The 19,232-nt window shown below is 46.5% G+C and overlaps 1 protein-coding gene across 2 annotated transcripts in view; it reads right to left on the bottom strand.

The window, feature by feature from the left end:
* CROCC2 (ciliary rootlet coiled-coil, rootletin family member 2) overlaps window positions 1–19,232 on the bottom strand; it is a 274,079-nt gene that overhangs the window by 157,000 nt on the left and 97,847 nt on the right. For both annotated transcript variants that reach the window (XM_073581213.1, XM_073581212.1), the window contains exons 6-9: window positions 6,040–6,146; window positions 3,919–4,084; window positions 1,177–1,283; window positions 435–647 (exon numbers count right to left, since the gene is read on the bottom strand). In XM_073581213.1, the coding sequence (XP_073437314.1) occupies window positions 435–647; window positions 1,177–1,283; window positions 3,919–4,084; window positions 6,040–6,146 (593 nt within the window). The remainder of the gene's footprint in view (window positions 1–434; window positions 648–1,176; window positions 1,284–3,918; window positions 4,085–6,039; window positions 6,147–19,232) is intronic.

The raw sequence follows: 19,232 nt of genomic DNA on the forward strand, positions 1-19,232 counted from the left end.
CGATCTAAAACAATAAGGTTGCAGATGCTCTATATGTATCTGATTCATGCTGACCGTGGTTTAGGCTGCATGGATAGAGTAACAGGTTCCCTTTAAGACTGTCAATTGAGTGAATATGTTTGGAATTGGTCACCGAATCTGAATTTGCCATATTTATGCCATATTGGTACCCTATTAATGCCGAGTTTATGTCTGAAGATCGGTTCCGAACATATTCGGTCATTTCTACTCCCATTAACTCCAATGACATTCGGCTGTGTTCGGCGAATAATGCAAAAACAATATTCGCCGCCATCGATCATAATTGTAACCGAGTTTTTCAAAATTGGCTAAATTCTAATTGTGAGCGTTAAGAACTGGTCCCCATACAGCCTGGACATCACCAAGGAGCCCTGCAATATTCTACTGAAGGTCTGGTCACCGGGTGCTACTACCTGGAGTTCAGCTCCACTTTCTCAGCATCCCACTGACTCTGCAGCTGAATCATCTGTCTCACTTTGTCTCGGAGTTGCTGCTCCAGGCGCGCTGTATGGAGAGATGCCCCAGCGGCATTTTGGGAAAGGCGGAGGTTTGAGTCCAAATTCAGACAGGCTGTATGCATACGACGTGAGCTACGGGAAATGTCTGTCTTCGTCTCAGCAAGAGCCCTGAAATATGCAAATAAATATTGCACAAAAAATGAATTATATCAATACTTTAAAGGGTTATACAAAAAATATGATCACTTATTAACCATTAGGGATCTGACCAATGGGACCCTCAGGGATCCTAAGAATGGAGTTCTGGAAGGAGAGAACATACAGGGCTATACAGCCCGTTCTTGAATATGCATGCTCGACCTCCCCTCCATTCAGCTTCCATTGGAGTACGGCAAACAGCGGACTCTTGTGCTCCGTTTTCTCCTGCAGTCTTATAGACAGTGACGTTAAGCATAGACAACTCTACTCCATTCAAGAAGGGGCAACAGGGCCCAATTCTTAGGATTGTGGACAGCCAGAGCGGTCAGACCGCCAGCAATCAGTAAGTTATCACCTTTCCTGTAGATACACCCACCATACTTTGGGAATAACCCTTTAATATTATGCTGTGTAAACTATATTGTGCCATGATCCACTGTCAGAACGATTCTCTAACACTGTACACCTCTATGTTGTGCCAGCGCAGCAAGTTCTTTACCTCACAGCCATGGAACGCATGTCCAGAAACTGACTGCGCAGTGTTGCCGTCTGCCGCCACAAGGTCAGGATACTGTTCTGTTCATTTCCCAGATATGAGGTATAAGTCTGAAAGCATAAAAAAAAGGAAAAAGTGAGAACCACTAATAATGCCCCATCTATGGCTCTGTTCACACCAGCGTTTCCAAATTCCATTATTCTGCTTGGTCATAGCAGCAGAATAACGATAATAATGGTAGTACCAGATACTTCATATAATGGACACCATCGGTGCTTAAAAAACTGCAGTGAGAGCAATAGGGTTCAAGGCTAGGGTCAGAAGGCCGTAGATTCTCTCATCCAAGTGAATCGGTCCGAAAATGCAAATGACACTCCAATCAAACTCTGAGCAGAGTTTTATTTGAGTGTCAGCATAGTGTGATCAGATTCTCCCAGGTGAGCGAATCAGAACACACTGTGAGGAGAAGATGGAGAATAAAATTTCTCCATTTTGTGAGTCCGTAGAAATTCGACTACACACAGATGTCATCCGAGTGCGTAACGTGAGACTTTTGTCACCAACAGATTCGGTCACTGAAAAAAATGTGCATCAGCACTGCCCCAATGAATAACACAAAAAAATCGGATAGCACTCGTCTGGTCTACACACTGGTGTAACAAAAGTGTTTCTGTCATGGTGTCTGTTACAGAAAAAAATTATGCTTTTTTTTTATTTAAGTCCAGTATTTTTGATTAGATCTGCGACGGAGGGTTATATATACTTTACATGGTAGAAAGCTACAACATGTTACCACATTTATAAACGGGCTCGTGCACTTGACCGTAATATTGGTCCAAGGGTGATCTGAGAAATCATCAGATCGCACTAGGACCAATGTTGGTCTATGGGAACGTGTACATTTCCGATTTTTTCCTTGGACAGAGACTGTCTGAGAAAACAATCTCGGCGTGGCCAAACTTGATTTGATATTCGGAATGCACTCGGCGATACAAGTCAATGACTTTGTGAAAAACATCGGACTGAACTTGGATGATGTCTGAGTGCAGTCTGATTTTCACGGTTTGACAGAATGGAGAAGATGAAGACATTTTCCTCTCTATCTTCTCCTCATGCAAGAGAATCGGATCACATTGAGCTGACACTCTAATCACAGTTTGATCATAGTGTAATTTGCATAATGAACCTGATTTCTTAGGATGAGAGAATAAATCCTTGTCTGTATTGGCCTAAAGGCTATTTAAAATTGCTCAAAGTTTCAGCAGTGCCGTTAGTAAGGTTACTGCAGTTCACAGCTGTTGGGTCTCAAGCTGTGTGAGAGCCGGAATGATGAGCGGTAACGCGCTGCCCTCTGTGTGGCCCGGCAGCTGTGAACTGCGGTAACCTTACTGATGTCACCGCTCATCACAGCAGCCGGGTTCTCGCTGAGCACAGCATGTGAAACAGCATTGGCTACTGCTCCTGTCTATGGAGCTTAGTTCTCTGAACAGGGCTCCATAAACTGGACAAAGAAGATGGGGATCGATATGGGACCTTCATTTTTTGGGTTATGGCAGACTGCTCTGGATTATTATTTTTTTTATAAATGAGTGAAAGAGGCAAATTGTCGAGGAGTGATTTTTATAAAAAAAAAAAAAAAAATGTGTGTGTTTATTTGACTATGGGGTTAGTAACGGGGATGTCTGACAGACTAGGGCTTGATGTCAGCGACAGCTGCTGACATCAACCCCACAAACCCATTACCCTGATTGCCAGCGCACAAGGACAATCGGGAAAAGCCGAGGCCAAGCGCCAAAATTGGTGCATCTAATAGATGCATGATTTCTGAGATGGCTAGTCTTATTAGGCTGGGAAGGGACCAATGTCCATGGACCTTCCCAGCTTATTAGTATCAGCCCACTGCTTATCCTTTGCTGGTTATTAAAAATAGGGTGACCCCACGTCATTTTTTTTAGGGTCCACCTTTTTTAATAACCAGCAAAGGCTAAGCCGACAGCTGTGAGCTGATGTTAGGCTGGGAAGCTCCATGGTTATTGGGCCTTTTCCAGTCTGATAATATAAGCACGAAGCTGCCTGCTTTCCCTTAGCTAGTTATTAAAAATATGGGGAATCCCACGTCGTTTTTTTATCAGTAATGTATTTATTTAATAGGTTAAATAAGCTAAACAACCTTTAGTGGCACATGAAAGGCACTAAGGGGGGCTGGTTTATTATATGTAGAGAGCTTCTGACATTAAACTTCTACATGATATCTAACTATCTATCTATTGTATCTATCTGACCTACCTATTTGTCATAGAAAAATAAAATCCATAAGGAATCTTTATGGAGGGGGCTTTCCCCTTCCCCCTCACACAGAATTCTGCAGAAGGAGAAAGAGCTTACAATCTAAAACTCTTTTGGAAGGTGAACCACATTGAACATATGGTGTAGTGAGAGAAAATAATTAAGACACAAAGAGCTAACCATTCAAGTTCCTTTTGAAACCAGAGGCTCCTGCACCAAGGTAGATATATATAACAAGGTAACAGCGTAGGTGGGTTCAGCGTGACCCCTCACCACCGGCTGCGATCTTTGACAAATCAGTGGCAGCGGTGGGATCTGTGTAATCTATCCTGTGTCATCCTTGATACTATTCTATAGTTCTATTCTATCTATTCTAATGGTTCGGGCTGTGAATTTACTGTACTTGGCTAATTAACAATGTGTCGTGAGATCTGGTGATAGAATTAAATGGAAAATCACCTCTCTGTCTTTCCTGAACTCAGCCTCTTGCTGCTCCATCTCGTCCTGTGATCTGTGCAGGTCGGCGGTCAGTTTCCTCATCTGATCGCTCAATTTTTCATTTGTTAGCTTTAGCTGGTCCATCTGCTCCCGCAGGGAATTATTAACCTCCGCTAGGCTGTTGCTCCTGTAAAAATGTGGGCCCAAATTAGACATATATATCAGGTCCATCTAATATGTGTGTAACATGTTTAGGCTATGTAATAAATTTAGATTTCTCGAACATGTAATGAGTACGTTAATATGTGTTTTTTTTTTCAGATTTGTTTCTGTCAGAAATTCTATTGTACATACAATGGCATAGCGTGAGTTGCCAGTTCCTGGGGAAAGACAAGTATGTCCCTGATTCCTTTCCACCAGTTCAGTATTGAATCCCTTGTCCCCCAAACATGTGTATATTAAAAAAAAAATACTGATGAGATTATAGTTTGCCCTTTAACCCTTTAGATGCTTTCTGATTTATTTCTTTTTAATAATTTTAATACATTTTTGTATATTTTTTAATGTAATATTTTATTAGCCTAGCCCTAAACCTAACCCTATCCCAAACCCTAAACCTAGTCCTTACTTTAATCCTAGTTCTAATTCTAACCCTAGATTTAACCCTAACTGTAGTTTTAATCTTTAGTTCTGACTTTAGTCTTAGGCCGGGGTCACACTAACCAGCGCAAAATACGGTCAGTATTTTACATGCGTAATACGGATGAATGTCCCCTAAACAGTGCTCCCTATGTCATCCGTAATCAAGGTGTGGTCGCGTATTTTGCGCATGTAAGCATCCGTATGGAATCCGTATGCCGAGATTTTCTCGCAGGCTTGCAAAATGGACATATAATGGAGCCCTATGACAGGTTTTCTAACCGAAACCAAAGAATAGATATAGACACATAGAATATATATATATATATATATTTGTGTATTCTATGTGTCTACATCTATTCTTTTGTTTCTTTATTAAAACTGTCAGTGTGAGTTTACTGTATAGCGCACTGAATTGCCGGCATTGCTAAAAGACACCTGGTGCGTATTTCTCGCAAGTCACATGTGTGGTCCGTGTGTAATGCGTATTTTTTGCGCACCCATAGACTTGCATTGGCGTATTACGGCTGTAGTACGCTGACAATTGCAGCATGCTGCGATTGGCACGGACCGTAGAATACGGATGAGAAATATACGGCTGTTGGGAGCTGCCCCATAGAGAATCATTGGTCCGTGTCTAATGCGTGCTTTTAGCGCCTCTCACTCGGCCGTATTCCTCGCCAGTGTGACCCCGGCCTTAATCCTAGATCCTCACAGCAAACAAACCAGTGGCAAATGGTGGTGGTGTATTTTAATTGGTTTATTTCAAACATAAAGCAAACCTGAACCTATGCTTAACAGTGCCTAGGCCTACTGGCTGGGAGCATGACTGTCTCTCTGCCCCACCTGGGATTGCCAATCAGCTCTTTTTGCCCTTACTTGTAGCCAGTTCACTACTAGGACAGTAAATAGTACCATAATTCCACCATCCAAGACAAGATTCAAAGTTGATCTGACTCACTTTCAGCTACGGCCCCTTAAATGCCCTTATGGCTTTGGCCAATTGTCTCTTCAGAGGGGAAGAGGACTAGAACTCTAGTGACACCTATTGGATCAAGCAATCCTAAAAGTCAATGTCGACCCTTTAACGAGCCTTGTCACATGACTTAGGATAAAAGCCAAAACAGAATCTGGCTTTGGCCACACACCAATTAGTTTTTTCTCACTGTTACACTCCAAATTAAAAATGCCTTCACATATCCAGGATCCATCATGAATGTAACCAGCAGTTTCTAAATAGAAATCTAAGACCTGATGAGGCTAATGTACATACTGTAAAAATCCATGTCAGAATGGCTTTCTAATCCTGAAAACAAATTAGGATTTATACTGGATTATACAGATATTCTGACATTTACTTAAGTATAGCAACCTCATTGGATGTCAGACACAAACTGATTTATACCATGTATAGATCATCAATATAATTAGCCTGGACTAACTAGTTTTTATCTTTACATTGTTTGGGAGTAGCAGTGAAGTGTGAATTGTTCCTGGCCATACCTCTGCTGCTCTTCCTCCAGCCTTGTCATGGTGCTCTTAACCTCTGTGCTGTGATCCTTATCCATTCTGTGGAGAGTAGACTCTGCTGAATCTAGTTGTGACTTTAACTAATAAAAACACAGTAAAAAATACTGTTAAACGTTAATCCTTCTAAAGTACTTACCAAGATCGTAAGATTGATTCTGATCAACAATGTTCTAAAAATAAACTTAAGGGTGCAATCACATCTGTGTTTAAACTCGGAGAGTGCAATGAGGGAAAACCTCTACAATGTTAGTCAATGAGGTAGTGTTCATCTGTGAGCTTTTCCTCACCTGCAATTGGGGTGAGGAAAAATTTGCAGCATGCTGGGTATGTCCATGTAAAACAGCCAAAACCCACCAATGCAAGTCAATGGGTGCAAGGAAAAAAGAATCGCACAGCACATGGACCATGTGCACCCATCTCATAGGAAACCCAACATTTCTTCAACCATGTACAGTAAATTCACAGCGCTGATTATGTTTATAGTCTGAGAAGGGGGATACGTGTCTTATAGACGATTCTCCATTACTGACAATACAGAGGTGACATCAACCCCACAAATATTACCCCACTTGCCACCGCTACAGGGCAAGTGGGAAGAGCTGGGCAAAGCACCAGATTTGGCGCATCTAGTAGATGCGCCTTTTCTGTAAGGCTATGGGCTGCTATTTTAGGCTGGGGGAGAACAATATCCATGGCCCCTTACCAGCCAGAGAATACAAGCCCCAGCTGTCTGCTTTAACTTGTCTGGAGGGGGGGGGACCTCATGTCGTTTCTTTTTAAATTATTTAAATTTAAAAAAAAAGCGTGGGCACCCCTCTACCCCTAGCTGAAGCTGACAACTGAGGGTTTGCACTCAGCTTTGAATTTTGCCTGGCTAGTTATCAAAAAACAAGGAAACTCACGTCAGTTTTTTAAATTATTAATTTATTTAAAGTCTCACGGTGCAGCGCTGAGCTAATCGAGTTCACTGCAGTTCATTGAGAGAAATTTCTCACAGTGAACTCTCTGAGCACAGCGCTGCACTGTGAGACTTTCTCACCATGCCAGCGGAGATGTCACTGAGGTCACCGCAGTTCAGCCTGACTGGGAATGCAACCTCAGTGACCAGCAGTAACCTCAATGATGTCACCGCTAGTCACTGATGCTCGCAGCAGCTCATTCCTCAATGGTTCTCAGCCTGGACTGTTGCATCTTGGCACCATCCAAGTTGAAAACTGTTTATCGCCCAAACATGTATTACGGCGTGGGACAGAACAACGAACAGGTGAGGGATATTGTGACATCATCCCCACAAATATGAACCTCTCTTGCCACCGCTACAGGACAAGTGGGAAGAGCCGGGCAAAGCTCCAGAATTGGCGCATCTAATAGATGCACCTTTTGTGGGTGGCTGCCTGCTGCTATTTTTAAGGTTGGGGGGTAATATCCATGGCCTCTTAGCAGCCTGAGAATACCAGGCCCCAGATGTCTGCTTTAACTTGGCTGGTTGTCAAAAATGGGGGGGACCCACACCGGTTTTTTAAAATTATTTATTGTGTGAGGACACTTCTATTCTTGATTACCAGCCTTGAGGGTCAGTTTTTCCTTGCTGGTAATCAAATATACAGGAGAACCCATGCCGTTTTTAAAAAAAAAAATATTTATTTACAGCGCAGGCGCCAGCTGATGAATCCTCCTATCAGCCGCCGCCTACTCTCACTGTTATTAGCGGTAGCAGGTGTCGGCTAATGGGAGCAGTAGTCCCATCAGCCGATACCAATGACCGGAGGTAAACTTTATACCTCCGATCATAGCTGCAGGAACCGCGGCTGTCTAACCAGCGGTGATGATTTTACCACTGATCAGAAGCACCAAGTATTATGTCTTGTTTGCTAGAGGGATCAAACACTTTTTTCCCACTGCAAAATGCAAATAAATTTATATAATTTATACAACGTGATATTTCTGGATTTTATTTTTGGTATTCTATCTCTCAATGTTAAAATTAACCTACCCTTAAAATTATAGACTGTTCATGTCTTTGTCAATGGGCAAACTTACAAAATCAGCAAGGGATCAAATAATTGCGTCTTTTGATGACTAAATTCAGCAATACTTCACAATTGTTGAGCATATCTTTTCAATCACTTTATGTAATATTGCATTATGTCTAAAGACGAGAAACCATTCAGCGTGACAAATGTACTACAATGGAAGACATCTGGAAGGGAGCAAATACTTTTTGTTCCGCAACACTGTATGTGCTACAGTAAAAACATATTGAGGATCTGGTGACAGATCCTCTTTAAATCTATTAATTAACTTTGGAGTGGGAAGGCTTTTAAATAAATGTTTGTGCTAACACGTATTTCCTGCTGCAAACTGAAAATTCTTTACTTGAAAACACCTTGGACAATTTTTTTTTTGGCTGCCAAAAAACACAAGTGGAGCGCACCTGTAGTCTAGCGGGGGGAGTCAGGTATTCAAACTGAATATACAATACAGGAGAAGACAAAAGATGGACGGCCTCAGTCACCGCAGGTGCTCGGTGGAACAGGCGAGATAGGATTTAAGCAAAGTCATTGATGTTTCTGCAGCTGGCGGAGCAGGATCGCAGTGCCAGAGACGTGTAAGCCTAATCGTAAACATAGTTTTTAACCTGGTAATTGACTGGCTAACAAACCTATTCAGACTTGCTTAGCACAATATTGCTAAATATTTTTCACATTCCAAGCATTTTGCAAACATAAGCTCAGCAATCTCCGTGGAACAGACTTCTAGTACAATATTCTCTTGCACCTCTCACTGATACCCTAATCGTACAGCTGACAACGGGAACTAGCTGCTTCATTGTTGTCAGAACAGGAAGTGGCCATGTTTACAAATACACAACCGTTACGATTCATGCTACAGCTCTATGGAAGAGCCGGATATAGCGCCAAAGATGGGATAGGATCCTGTTCTAGGAGACTAGGAAAACACTTTCCAGGGAAAGGCATTATTGAATCCTATGCACTGGATCCAATCCTGTTCTTACCCCACCAAATGTAAGGCCAAAGTCGGTCATATATACAAGCCCTTATCTGAACTATTAAAGGACTCCGGTATCACTGTCAGTCCCACAGACAATGAACAGAGCTGCGGTATAGGAGGTGCCTGATTATTGTTGTACTTCCTGGCTTGGTCTGCCGTGTCCCTGCCTGGCTGTGCGCTGTATTCGGGTCCTCTGCCTTGTACTCTATTGTGCCTCTTGGCACACGCTCTGAACGTGCACTCTGCCTTGTACTCTGCTGTGCCTCTTGGCACACGCTCTGAACGTGCACTCTGCCTTATGATCAGTTGTGCCTCCTGGCACACACTCTGATTCTGTGCTCTGTCTTATGCTCAGTTGTGCCTCCTGGCACACGCTCGGATCCTGTACTCTGCCTTGTACTCTGCTGTGCCTCTTGGCACATGCTCTGAACCTGCACTCAGCCTTATGCTCAGTTGTGCTTCCTGGCACACACTCTGATCCTGTGCTCTGTCTTATACTCAGTTGTGCCTCCTGGCACGCGCTCTGATCCTGTGCTCAGTCTTATGCTCAGTTGTGCCTCCTGACACACGCTCGGATCCTGTACTCTGTCTTATCCTCAGTTGTGCCTCCTGGCACACATTCTGTTCCTGTACTCTGTTACACCTCCTGGCACACCTGCTGCCTAACTCAGTACTCTGACGTGCTCCTTTGCACGCGTCCTGCTTTGCTCACACCCGGATGTACCAGTCGCTGCACGCCATACGTACTCTCGTGTACCCGTCTTGCACTATCCTGTATCTAGCGCACTCCCGTGTACACGCCTTGTGTTCCCGAGTACACACTGTACCGTCCTGTACACCACGTGTCCCTGTGTCCACGCTTTACACATTCCTGCAGACACACTCATTCGTTTCTCCTGTGTGCCGGCCACCTGGTGTCAGCAGTCGTGGTACCTTACCCCCTTGGGCTTGCCCAACACTCCCTTTATAGGGGGTGGTCCTCACTAGGTCAGCTCGCCCTGGGAGGGTTGGTGCCACGACCCAGAGGGTCCACTCCAGGAGTCGTCACAGTATAATCAGGCCATGGACCCCGCTGGTACCGCGGCTCCCGTCCAAAAGGAGCTCCTCTGGGAAAACCAGACTAGGATTATGTCATTTCTTAAGTCCATGGAGTCCCGTTTATCTGCCTTCCAGTCCTTTGACCCTGGGAATGCTTCCCAGTTGGCCAGCCTCCAGCAAGAACTCACGCAGCAACGAGACACCCAGGCCCATATCCTCAACTGTATGGCATCGGTAGATAATCGGCTCCTTTCCATACAATCCGTTTCTGCCCAGTCCTCGGCCCCGCACCTGCTGCTGCGCTTATGCAAGCCACCCTGATATAGCGGTGACCCTAAGTTTTGTCGAGGATTTTTGAACCAATGCCGGTTACATTTTGAGCTTTTGCCGCAACACTATACCACCGAGCGTGCCAAAATTGCCTTTATTGTTTCCCACTTAGAGGGGGAGTCATTAGCATGGGTGAATCCCCTCTGGGAGCGCAATGATCCACTCGTCTCTCAGCTTTCCACCTTTTTGGACACCTTCCGCAAGGTGTTCGATGAGCCGGGTCGTCTGGCTTCTACCACCGAGTCCTTCTTTAACCTCCATCAGGGTACCCTATCGGTGGGACAGTATGCCATCCGCTTTCGTACCTTGTCCTCTGAACTCGGTTGGAACAACGAGGCCCTCGTAGGGATCTTTTGGCATGGTCTGTCCGGTCGGATCAAAGATGAACTGGCAGGTCGGGATACTACCACCTCTTTAGAGGATCTGATCTCTCTGGCGACACGCATAGACCTGCGGTTCCAGGAGCATGCCCGTGAATCAGCCAGTGAGAGAAGGCCTTCTCGTCTCCTGTCGACTACCCACAGACCTCTCCACTCGCGCCCTTTGCCTTCTGCGACCTCTGTCTCAGAGCCTATGGAGGTGGACCGTTGCAAGTCGGCCGAACAGCATCACGAGGAAAGACTTACTCTTGGTCTCTGCCTTTACTGTGGGAGTTCCTCTCATCTCCTTCGTTCCTGTCCCAAGAAGCCGGTAAACTTCTCCGCCTAGGATCGTTAGGAGAGGCCTCCCTAGGTGTACGTGACTCCTCTCCCTCCCTGGTCGTGTCCGTGTTACTGAATCTTGGTACCAAGCGTTATTCAGAGGAGGCTTTTCTAGATTCTGGCGTGGCTGGGAATTTTATCACACTCGAGGCGGTTAAAAAATACCGGATTCCTGTCAGATCCCTGGAGACTCCTCGGTCAATAGTTTCGGTCAATGGTACATCCTTGCAGGAGATCGTTACCCAGGCCACCGAAGAGATCGAGCTGCAGGTCGGAGCCCTGCACCGGGAGAAGATCTCCTTCCACGTCATGTCTACCATGTCTCACACGCTTCTTCTAGGTCTCCCTTGGCTACGGACTCATGAGCCAACCCTGGACTGGCGGTCATGCGATATACTCCGCTGGGGACCGTTCTGTCAAGAGAAATGCCTGTTGCCCGTCCATCCGATGAAATCTGCCTGTCCGTCCTCGGCACCTACAGGTCTGCCGTCGGCTTACTGATCCTTTGCAGACGTCTTCGACAAGAAGGAGGCCGAGACTCTGCCCCTCCATCGGCCATACGACTGTCCGATTGACCTCGTTCCTGGTTCTACGACACCCAGGGGTAGAATATATCCGCTAACCCCTGCTGAAAACCAAGCAATGTCTGAGTATATCCAGGAGAACCTTGCTAAAGGTTTTATCCATAAGTCCTCCTCACCCGCAGGAGCGGGATTTTTCTTTGTCAAAAAGAAGGATGGCTCCCTCCGTCCCTGCATAGACTACCGAGGGCTGAATGATATCACGGTCAAGAGCAAGTACCTATTGCCATTGATTCCGGAGCTCTTTGATCGGCTTAGTGGGAGCTCGAATTTTCACCAAACTGGATCTTCGTGGGGCCTACAACTTGATCCGCATTCGTTCCGGTGTTGAGTGGAAGACTGCCTTCAACACCCGAGACGGTCACTACGGTACTTGGTCATGCCCTTCAGCCTCTGCAATGCCCCAGCGGTGTTCCAGGAGTTTGTGAATGATATCTTCCGGGATATGCTGCACTTCTGCGTGGTAGTCTATTTGGATGACATCCTCGTTTTTTTCTCCAGACCTCTCTGCCCACAGAAAGAACGTGCGTCAAGTCCTCCAGTGCCTGAGGGAGAACCGCCTTTATGCCAAGCTCGAGAAATGTGCCTTCGAGTAAACGTCCTTGCCATTCTTGGGGTACATTATCTTGGACTCTGGTCTTCGCATGGATCCGGCAAAGGTGTCCGCCGTTCTCGACTGGCCACGGCCCAATGGGGTGAAGGCAATCCAACGTTTCCTTGGTTTTGCGAACTACTACCGACAGTTCGTTCCCCATTTCTCCTCGTTGGTTCGCCCCATCTCGTCCCTTATCCGCAAAGGAGCTAACCCAAAGGCTTGGCCCCCTGAGGCTGAAGACGCCTTCCAGTCGTTGAAACAAGCCTTCGCCTCTGCTTCGGCGCTTCATTGTCCTGAGGATAGTAGACCTTTCACTCTCGAGGTGGACGCATCCTCTACCGGGGCTGGCGCAGTCCTTCTGCAGAAATCTTCTTCTGGATGTTTTGTACCTGTGGCTTCTTTTCTAAAGTTTTTTTCTCCACCGAGCAGAACTACTCCATTGGCGACAAAGAGCTATTGGCCTTGGAGGAGTGGAGGTACTTACTGGAAGGTGCCATACATCCATTCAAAGTCTTCACGGACCATAAGAACCTGGCGTACATCCAGTCCGCACAGAGGCTCAACCCTCGGCAAGCCAGGTGGTCCTTATTCTTCGCCCGCTTTGACTTTGAACTACATTTTCGGCCTGGCGATAAAAACGTTAGAGCGGATGCGTTGTCAAGATCATTCCTGTCATCTGATACAGAAGAGGAACCTTCTCATATCATTGACCCATCCAAAGTAATTAACGTGGCTCCTATCAAGTTAACCACGTTACCTCCGGGAAGAACCTTTGTGGCTGAGAATAACCGAAAACGAGTGTTAAACTGGGGACATTTGTCCAAGATTGCCGGCCACGTTGGTGTCAAAAAGAGTTTTGGCTTAATCTCTCGCTACTATTGGTGGCCTTCCCTTTCCCAGGACGTTAAAGACTTTTTGGCATCTTGCCCTTCCTGTGCCCAGAACAAGATACCCAGACAACCACCCTCCGGTCTTATGCTCCCGCTTCCCGTACCATCGGCTCCATGGCAGCACATAGCCATGGATTTCATTACGGATCTGCCTCGGTCTTCCGGTTGTACTGTGGTCGTAGACCGATTCTCGAAGATGGCCCACTTCATTCCTCTTCCCGGACTACCCTCTGCTCCTGACTTGGCGAAGAGCTTCATTTCCCATATCTTCAGAATTCACGGCTTCCCTCTGCACATCGTGTCAGACAGAGGGGCACCTCCCGGTTCTGGAGAGCTCTATGCGGACTCATAAAAGTGTCATTGGATTTCTCTTCCGCCTATCACCCCCAAACCAATGGGCAGGTGGAACGTACAAACCAGATCCTTGCATCCTATCTTCGGCACTTTTCAAATACTCATCAGAATGACTGGGTCAGCCTACTCCCTTGGGCTGAGTTCGCCTACAATAACCACTCCAGTGAATCGTCCTCCAAGTCTCCTTTCTTCGTCATCTTTGGACAGCATCCCAGTGTGCCTCTATAGATACTTCCTGTCTCGGTGGTACCTGCTGCCGATTCCCTGTCTGTGGAGTTCTCCAGGGTATGGCAGGAGACCAAAACCGTTCTCGAGAAAGCACGGAACAGAATGAAACTACAAGCTGACAAGAGACGCCTGGATGTTCCTCCATATCTCCCTGGTGACAAGGTGTGGCTTTCCTCCAATTACATCCGCCTTAAGGTACCATCTTACAAACTGGGTCCCCGTTACATTGGTCCTTTTGAGGTCCTCAGGCGTATTAATGATGTTGCATACAAACTGAAGTTACCTCCTTCGCTCCGTATTCCCAATTCCTTCCATGTCCATGTGTCACTCCTAAAACCTGTGGTACTTAACCGGTTTCATCCTTCTCCAGGCCACACACCCCAGCCTGTTGGCATGGGGGACGAGATTGAGGTGAATGACATTTTGGCCATGAAGAAGGTAAGAGGGAGAACCATGTTCTTGATTGATTGGAAGGGTTTTGGCCCTGAGGAAAGGTCATGGGAACCTAGGGAGAATATCCACGCACCCCAGATTTTGTCTAAGTTCCTCTCCAGCTTTAGAAAGAGGGGGCGTAAAGGGGCTGGTACTGTCACGCCGCGCTCACCTGGGGGCGGGAACTCGGCCCCGACGTCACCTCTTCCGGAGCCACGGCCGCTCCGGGGGTCCCGTCGGGTGCGCACCTCTCGTGCTTAGGTTCTGTGTGCGCACGCGCGCTCTTCTCAGTTCTGTCTCCAGGCCTGTCCTCTTTATGGTATTGGAGGACTTGACCCGGAAGCCCTAGTGATCATGTGCTACATCAGGCTACCTCTTCCTATGGGAGGTGCCTGATTATTGTTGTACTTCCTGGCTTGGTCTGCCGTGTCCCTGCCTGGCTGTGCGCTGTATTCGGGTCCTCTGCCTTGTACTCTATTGTGTCTCTTGGCACACACTCTGAACCTGTACTCTGCCTTGTACTCTGCTGTGCCTCTTGGCACACGCTCTGAACCTGTACTCTGCCTTGTACTGTATTGTGCCTCTTGGCACACGCTTTGAACCTGTACTCTGCCTTGTACTCTGCTGTGCCTCTTGGCACATGCTCTGAACCTGCACTCAGCCTTATGCTCAGTTGTGCTTCCTGGCACACACTCTGATCCTGTGCTCTGTCTTATACTCAGTTGTGCCTCCTGGCATGCGCTCTGATCCTGTGCTCAGTCTTATGCTCAGTTGTGCCTCCTGGCACATGCTCGCATCCTGTACTCTGTCTTATACTCAGTTGTGCCTCCTGGCACACGCTCTGATCCTGTGCTCAGTCTTATGCTCAGTTGTGCCTCCTGGCACACGCTCGGATCCTGTACTCTGTCTTATGCTCAGTTGTGCCTCCTGGCACACACTCTGTTCCTGTGCTCTGTTACACCTCCTGGCACACCTGCTGCCTAACTCAGTACTCTGACGTGCTCCTTTGCACGCGTCCTGCTTTGCTCACACCCGGACGTACCAGTCGCTGCACGCCATACGTACTCGTCTTGCACTATCCTGCACCTAGTGCACTCCCGTGTACACGCCTTGTGTTCCCGAGTACACCCTGTATCGTCCTGTACACGTGTCCCTGTGTCCACGCTTTACACGTTCCTGCAGACACACTCATTCGTGTCTCCTGTGAGCCGGCCACCTGGTGCCAGCAGTCGTGGTACCTTACCCCCTTGGGCTTGCCCCTGACACTCCCTGTATAGGGGGTGGTCCTCACTAGGTCAGCTCGCCCTGGGAGGGTTGGTGCCACGACCCAGAGAGTCCACTTCAGGAGTCGTCACAATTACAGAGCCCAATAATTGCCTTGTTGATCGGTGATAACTTGCTCATGTACGAAAAAACCTTTACATTTTTATGCTCCTAGTATATTGCAATCATCATATTATATAGTATTACTATCTTACACTTGCTCATTTTTCTCTTCTACCCAGTTAATTCTTCTCTTTTCTCTGCTTTATGTAGAAAAATGAAGTCTCTTGTTCCTGCATGGCTCATTCCCCTCTTCAACTCCTGACCCAGCTGTTCTTCTCCTGCCCCCTGCCCAGTGTCAGAACTGGGTGCCAAGGGCCCATCAGTAACAAACTCCAGGGCCCCACTTTTCAAGTACATTGTGCCAAGTACTACTCATATAAGAGGGTAGGGGTAGTGGATCACTCTTGCACAGGGGCCCACCGGAGGATTCTCCTGTTTTCCTGTGGGCCAGTCCAAGCCTGTGGGCCCTACCATGGACTTTTGCAGTGACTCATGACTTGTGCAGAGAAAACTAACCTCCTGTTTCTACATAGAGCTTAGAAGGATTCAGCTAGTCAGTTTTTAAAGGGAACCGGTGACCAAGTTTTGCCGATATAAGATAAGGCCACCGCCTTTCAGGGCTTATCTACAGCATTCTATACAGCATTCTATAATGCTGTAGATAAGCCCCCGATCTGACCTGAAAGATATGAAAAATAACTTTTATTATACTCACCTGGGGGGCGGTCCGTTACGATGGGTGACACAGGTCCGAGTCCGGCGCCGCCCTCCTGCTTGCTTCACAGGCTTCCCGGCATCACGCTCCTGCGCAGGTGTACTTATCTGCCCTGTTGAGGGAACAGCAATGTACTGCAGTGCGCAGACAACAGGCCTCTCTAACCTTTCCCGATGCCTGCGCACTGCAGTACTTTGGTCTGCCCTCAACAGGAGGGAGGCGATCATAAGATGGGAGGTGCCGAGACTGGACCTGTGACACCCATTCGACCAGACCGCCACCCCACCCCCCAGGTGAGTATAATAAAAGTTATTTTTCTTATCTTTCAGGTCGGACCGGGGGCTTATCTACAGCATTATGGAATGCTGTAGATAAGTCCTGAAAGACAGTGGCCGCATCTTATATCGGCCAAAACCACTGACAGGTTCACTTTAATCATGTGATGCCATAGGCCATGTTCCACGTTGAGTATTTCTTTAAGCTCTATTATAATCATGGCTATTTTGTACATTATTCTGTATTCCTGATTGAGAATTTTAAGACTTGTCACAAGGTCAAAAGTTGGTAGTTTTTGCTCATAATTTATCCCTGCTGCTCCCTAAGTATTATGTATATATAGAAAGTCTACTAAATACAAAGGCTCAATTCTCTTGAATTGTATGACGGGTTTAAAAAAAGAAAGAAAGAGGATTTTGGTTACTCACTGGAAAATCTTATTCTGGGAGCCGTCACTGGGGGACACAGTAGACCAAGGGTGTATGCTGCTGCCACTAGGAGGCTGCCACTAGACAAAAATTTGGCTCCTCTGCAGCAGGTTACACCCACCAACTGGCACAAAGCTAATCAGTTAGTGAGAAAGCAGTAGAAGCAACAAATAAAAGAGTACACCATCAAAGCCATAGAAAGGAAGGGTGCTGTGTCCCCCAATGAAGGAGCACACAGCAGCCTCCCTATCGCTTCACTAGGGGAAACAGGAAACAATGGGACATCTAAAAGCAGTCCCAAGGGTGGGAGAAGAAATAAAAACCAGAAAAAAAGAAATATAGGTTATGTTCACAAGTTGCTTTTCTGCAGCGCTTTTTAATGCAAATTTTAAGGTGCATTTTACAGTACCAGCAAAGTCTATGAGATTGCAGAAATCTCATGCACACGGATTGGTTTTATTTTCCTGACTGATTTGTAAAACGGATACGTTTTTCAAAACTGCAGCATATCACTTCTTTCAGCGTTTTTGCAGCGTTTTTTCACCCATAGGAAACAATGAGTACTGTAAGTGCAAAAATGCAGCAAAAAACGCAGGTAGCAGTTTTTGCTGCACTTTTTGTGCAAAACCAAAGGAAGTTAAATCATGCTTTTTTGGGACTCTAAACCTTATCAACATGCACAAGAGACAACAAAAATGCAATACTAAGATTGCAGCAAAAATGCAGCAAAAAATCAGCAAAACCTGCTTTTTGTAAGCAGCTTTTTTACTGCCAAGAGAGCAGGTTTTGCCTGTGGAAAAACACACAGAGAAAAAAAAACACAAGGTGTGAACATAGCCATATGCAAATTTCCTTCAGGTCGGGAACCATAAAACTGCTGCCTGTAAAACCATCTGCTTAGGCTAGCATCTTCTGAGGCATGGGTATGAACACTGAAGAACTTGGAGAACATGTGAACGGAAGACCAGGTAGCTGTCTTGCAAACCCGCAGAAGCCCCCACTGCTAGAGTGAAATGAGCCGTAACACCAGGGGGAGGCGTTCTGTTCTTTGTCCAAAGTTGCAGAATGGATGCAATGATCAATAGTAGCTTTAGAGGCCTGAAGGCCCTTGCTGGCACCCTCAGGGATGATGACTAAAAAGTTAGGGAGAATGAATGGAGCTGTTCTGAAGCGCTAAGTGCGAACCACTCTAACAAGATCCAAATTATTTAAGGATTGTTCCAAAGGATGAGAGAGAGAAGGACAGAAAAATGTCCTCATTAGGATGGAAAGCCGATACCACTAGGAAGATAGGAAAGGGCTTGATGCAGGACCACCTTGTCTTGATGGAGAATGAGGAAGGGAGGATGGCAAGAAAGTGCTGTCAGTTCAGAAACCCGACTAATGGACGTGATGGCCATCAGAAGAGAAACTTTTGAGGAGAGAAGAAGCGGAGAGATCTCCCGAAGAGGCTCAAAGGAGGGCCCAAAAGATTGAGGTCCAAAGAGTCCACAGGGGCTGGTAAGGAGGGACCGAATGGAACTGGATGGACAGAGCAGAAACCAGACCCGTGAGAGAGCAGAGGGCAAGATCGTACTCAAGGCCCAATTGCAGAAAGACCAGCAGGCAGTGATGGGAGAGAAAAGGACTTGGGAGTGGTGTGATTAGATTTGCATCAACAGAAAAAGGCCTTTTAGGTACGACGGTAGAAACGGGAAGAGGAAGGATTCCGAGTGTTGATCATCGTTTTGATGACCTGATCAGAAAAAACTGAGGCTCTCAACATTGTGGCCTCAACAGCCATGCTGCTATATTGAGAGACCACAAATTCGGGTGGAAGAGAGGACCCTAAGAAATTAGTTCTGGATGGTCTAGGACTTTCCACAGAATGTCTGTGAGCAGGTTGACTACCTCCACTTACCAGGATCTTCTGACCAGTCCGGGGGATGACTGGTAACGCCTTCTGCTTTGATCTTCTTGACCAGTCTGGTGAGTAGAGGGAGCGGGGAACAAAGATAAGGGAGAACAAACTGGGACTAGGGGATCGCCAGGGCATCAGAGTTGAGTGCGAGCCCTTGAAACACAAGAACCTTGTTGTTCATTCTGGATTCCATCATGTCGAAGTCTTGGGTACCAAACTGACTACAGATCTGATCAACTATGGATGGGTGTAGAGACCACTCTCCCGCTACTTAGACAATTGGTGGCCCAGTTGTCAACCCTGGGTATATAAACTGCAGATAAGGCTTGGACTCTGGTATCTACCCAGGTGAGGATTCAA

Source organism: Dendrobates tinctorius, unplaced genomic scaffold, assembly GCF_039654945.1.
Source record: "Dendrobates tinctorius isolate UK_male_01 unplaced genomic scaffold, ASM3965494v1 ptg000069l, whole genome shotgun sequence".
Classification (NCBI taxonomy): Eukaryota; Metazoa; Chordata; class Amphibia; order Anura; family Dendrobatidae; genus Dendrobates; species Dendrobates tinctorius.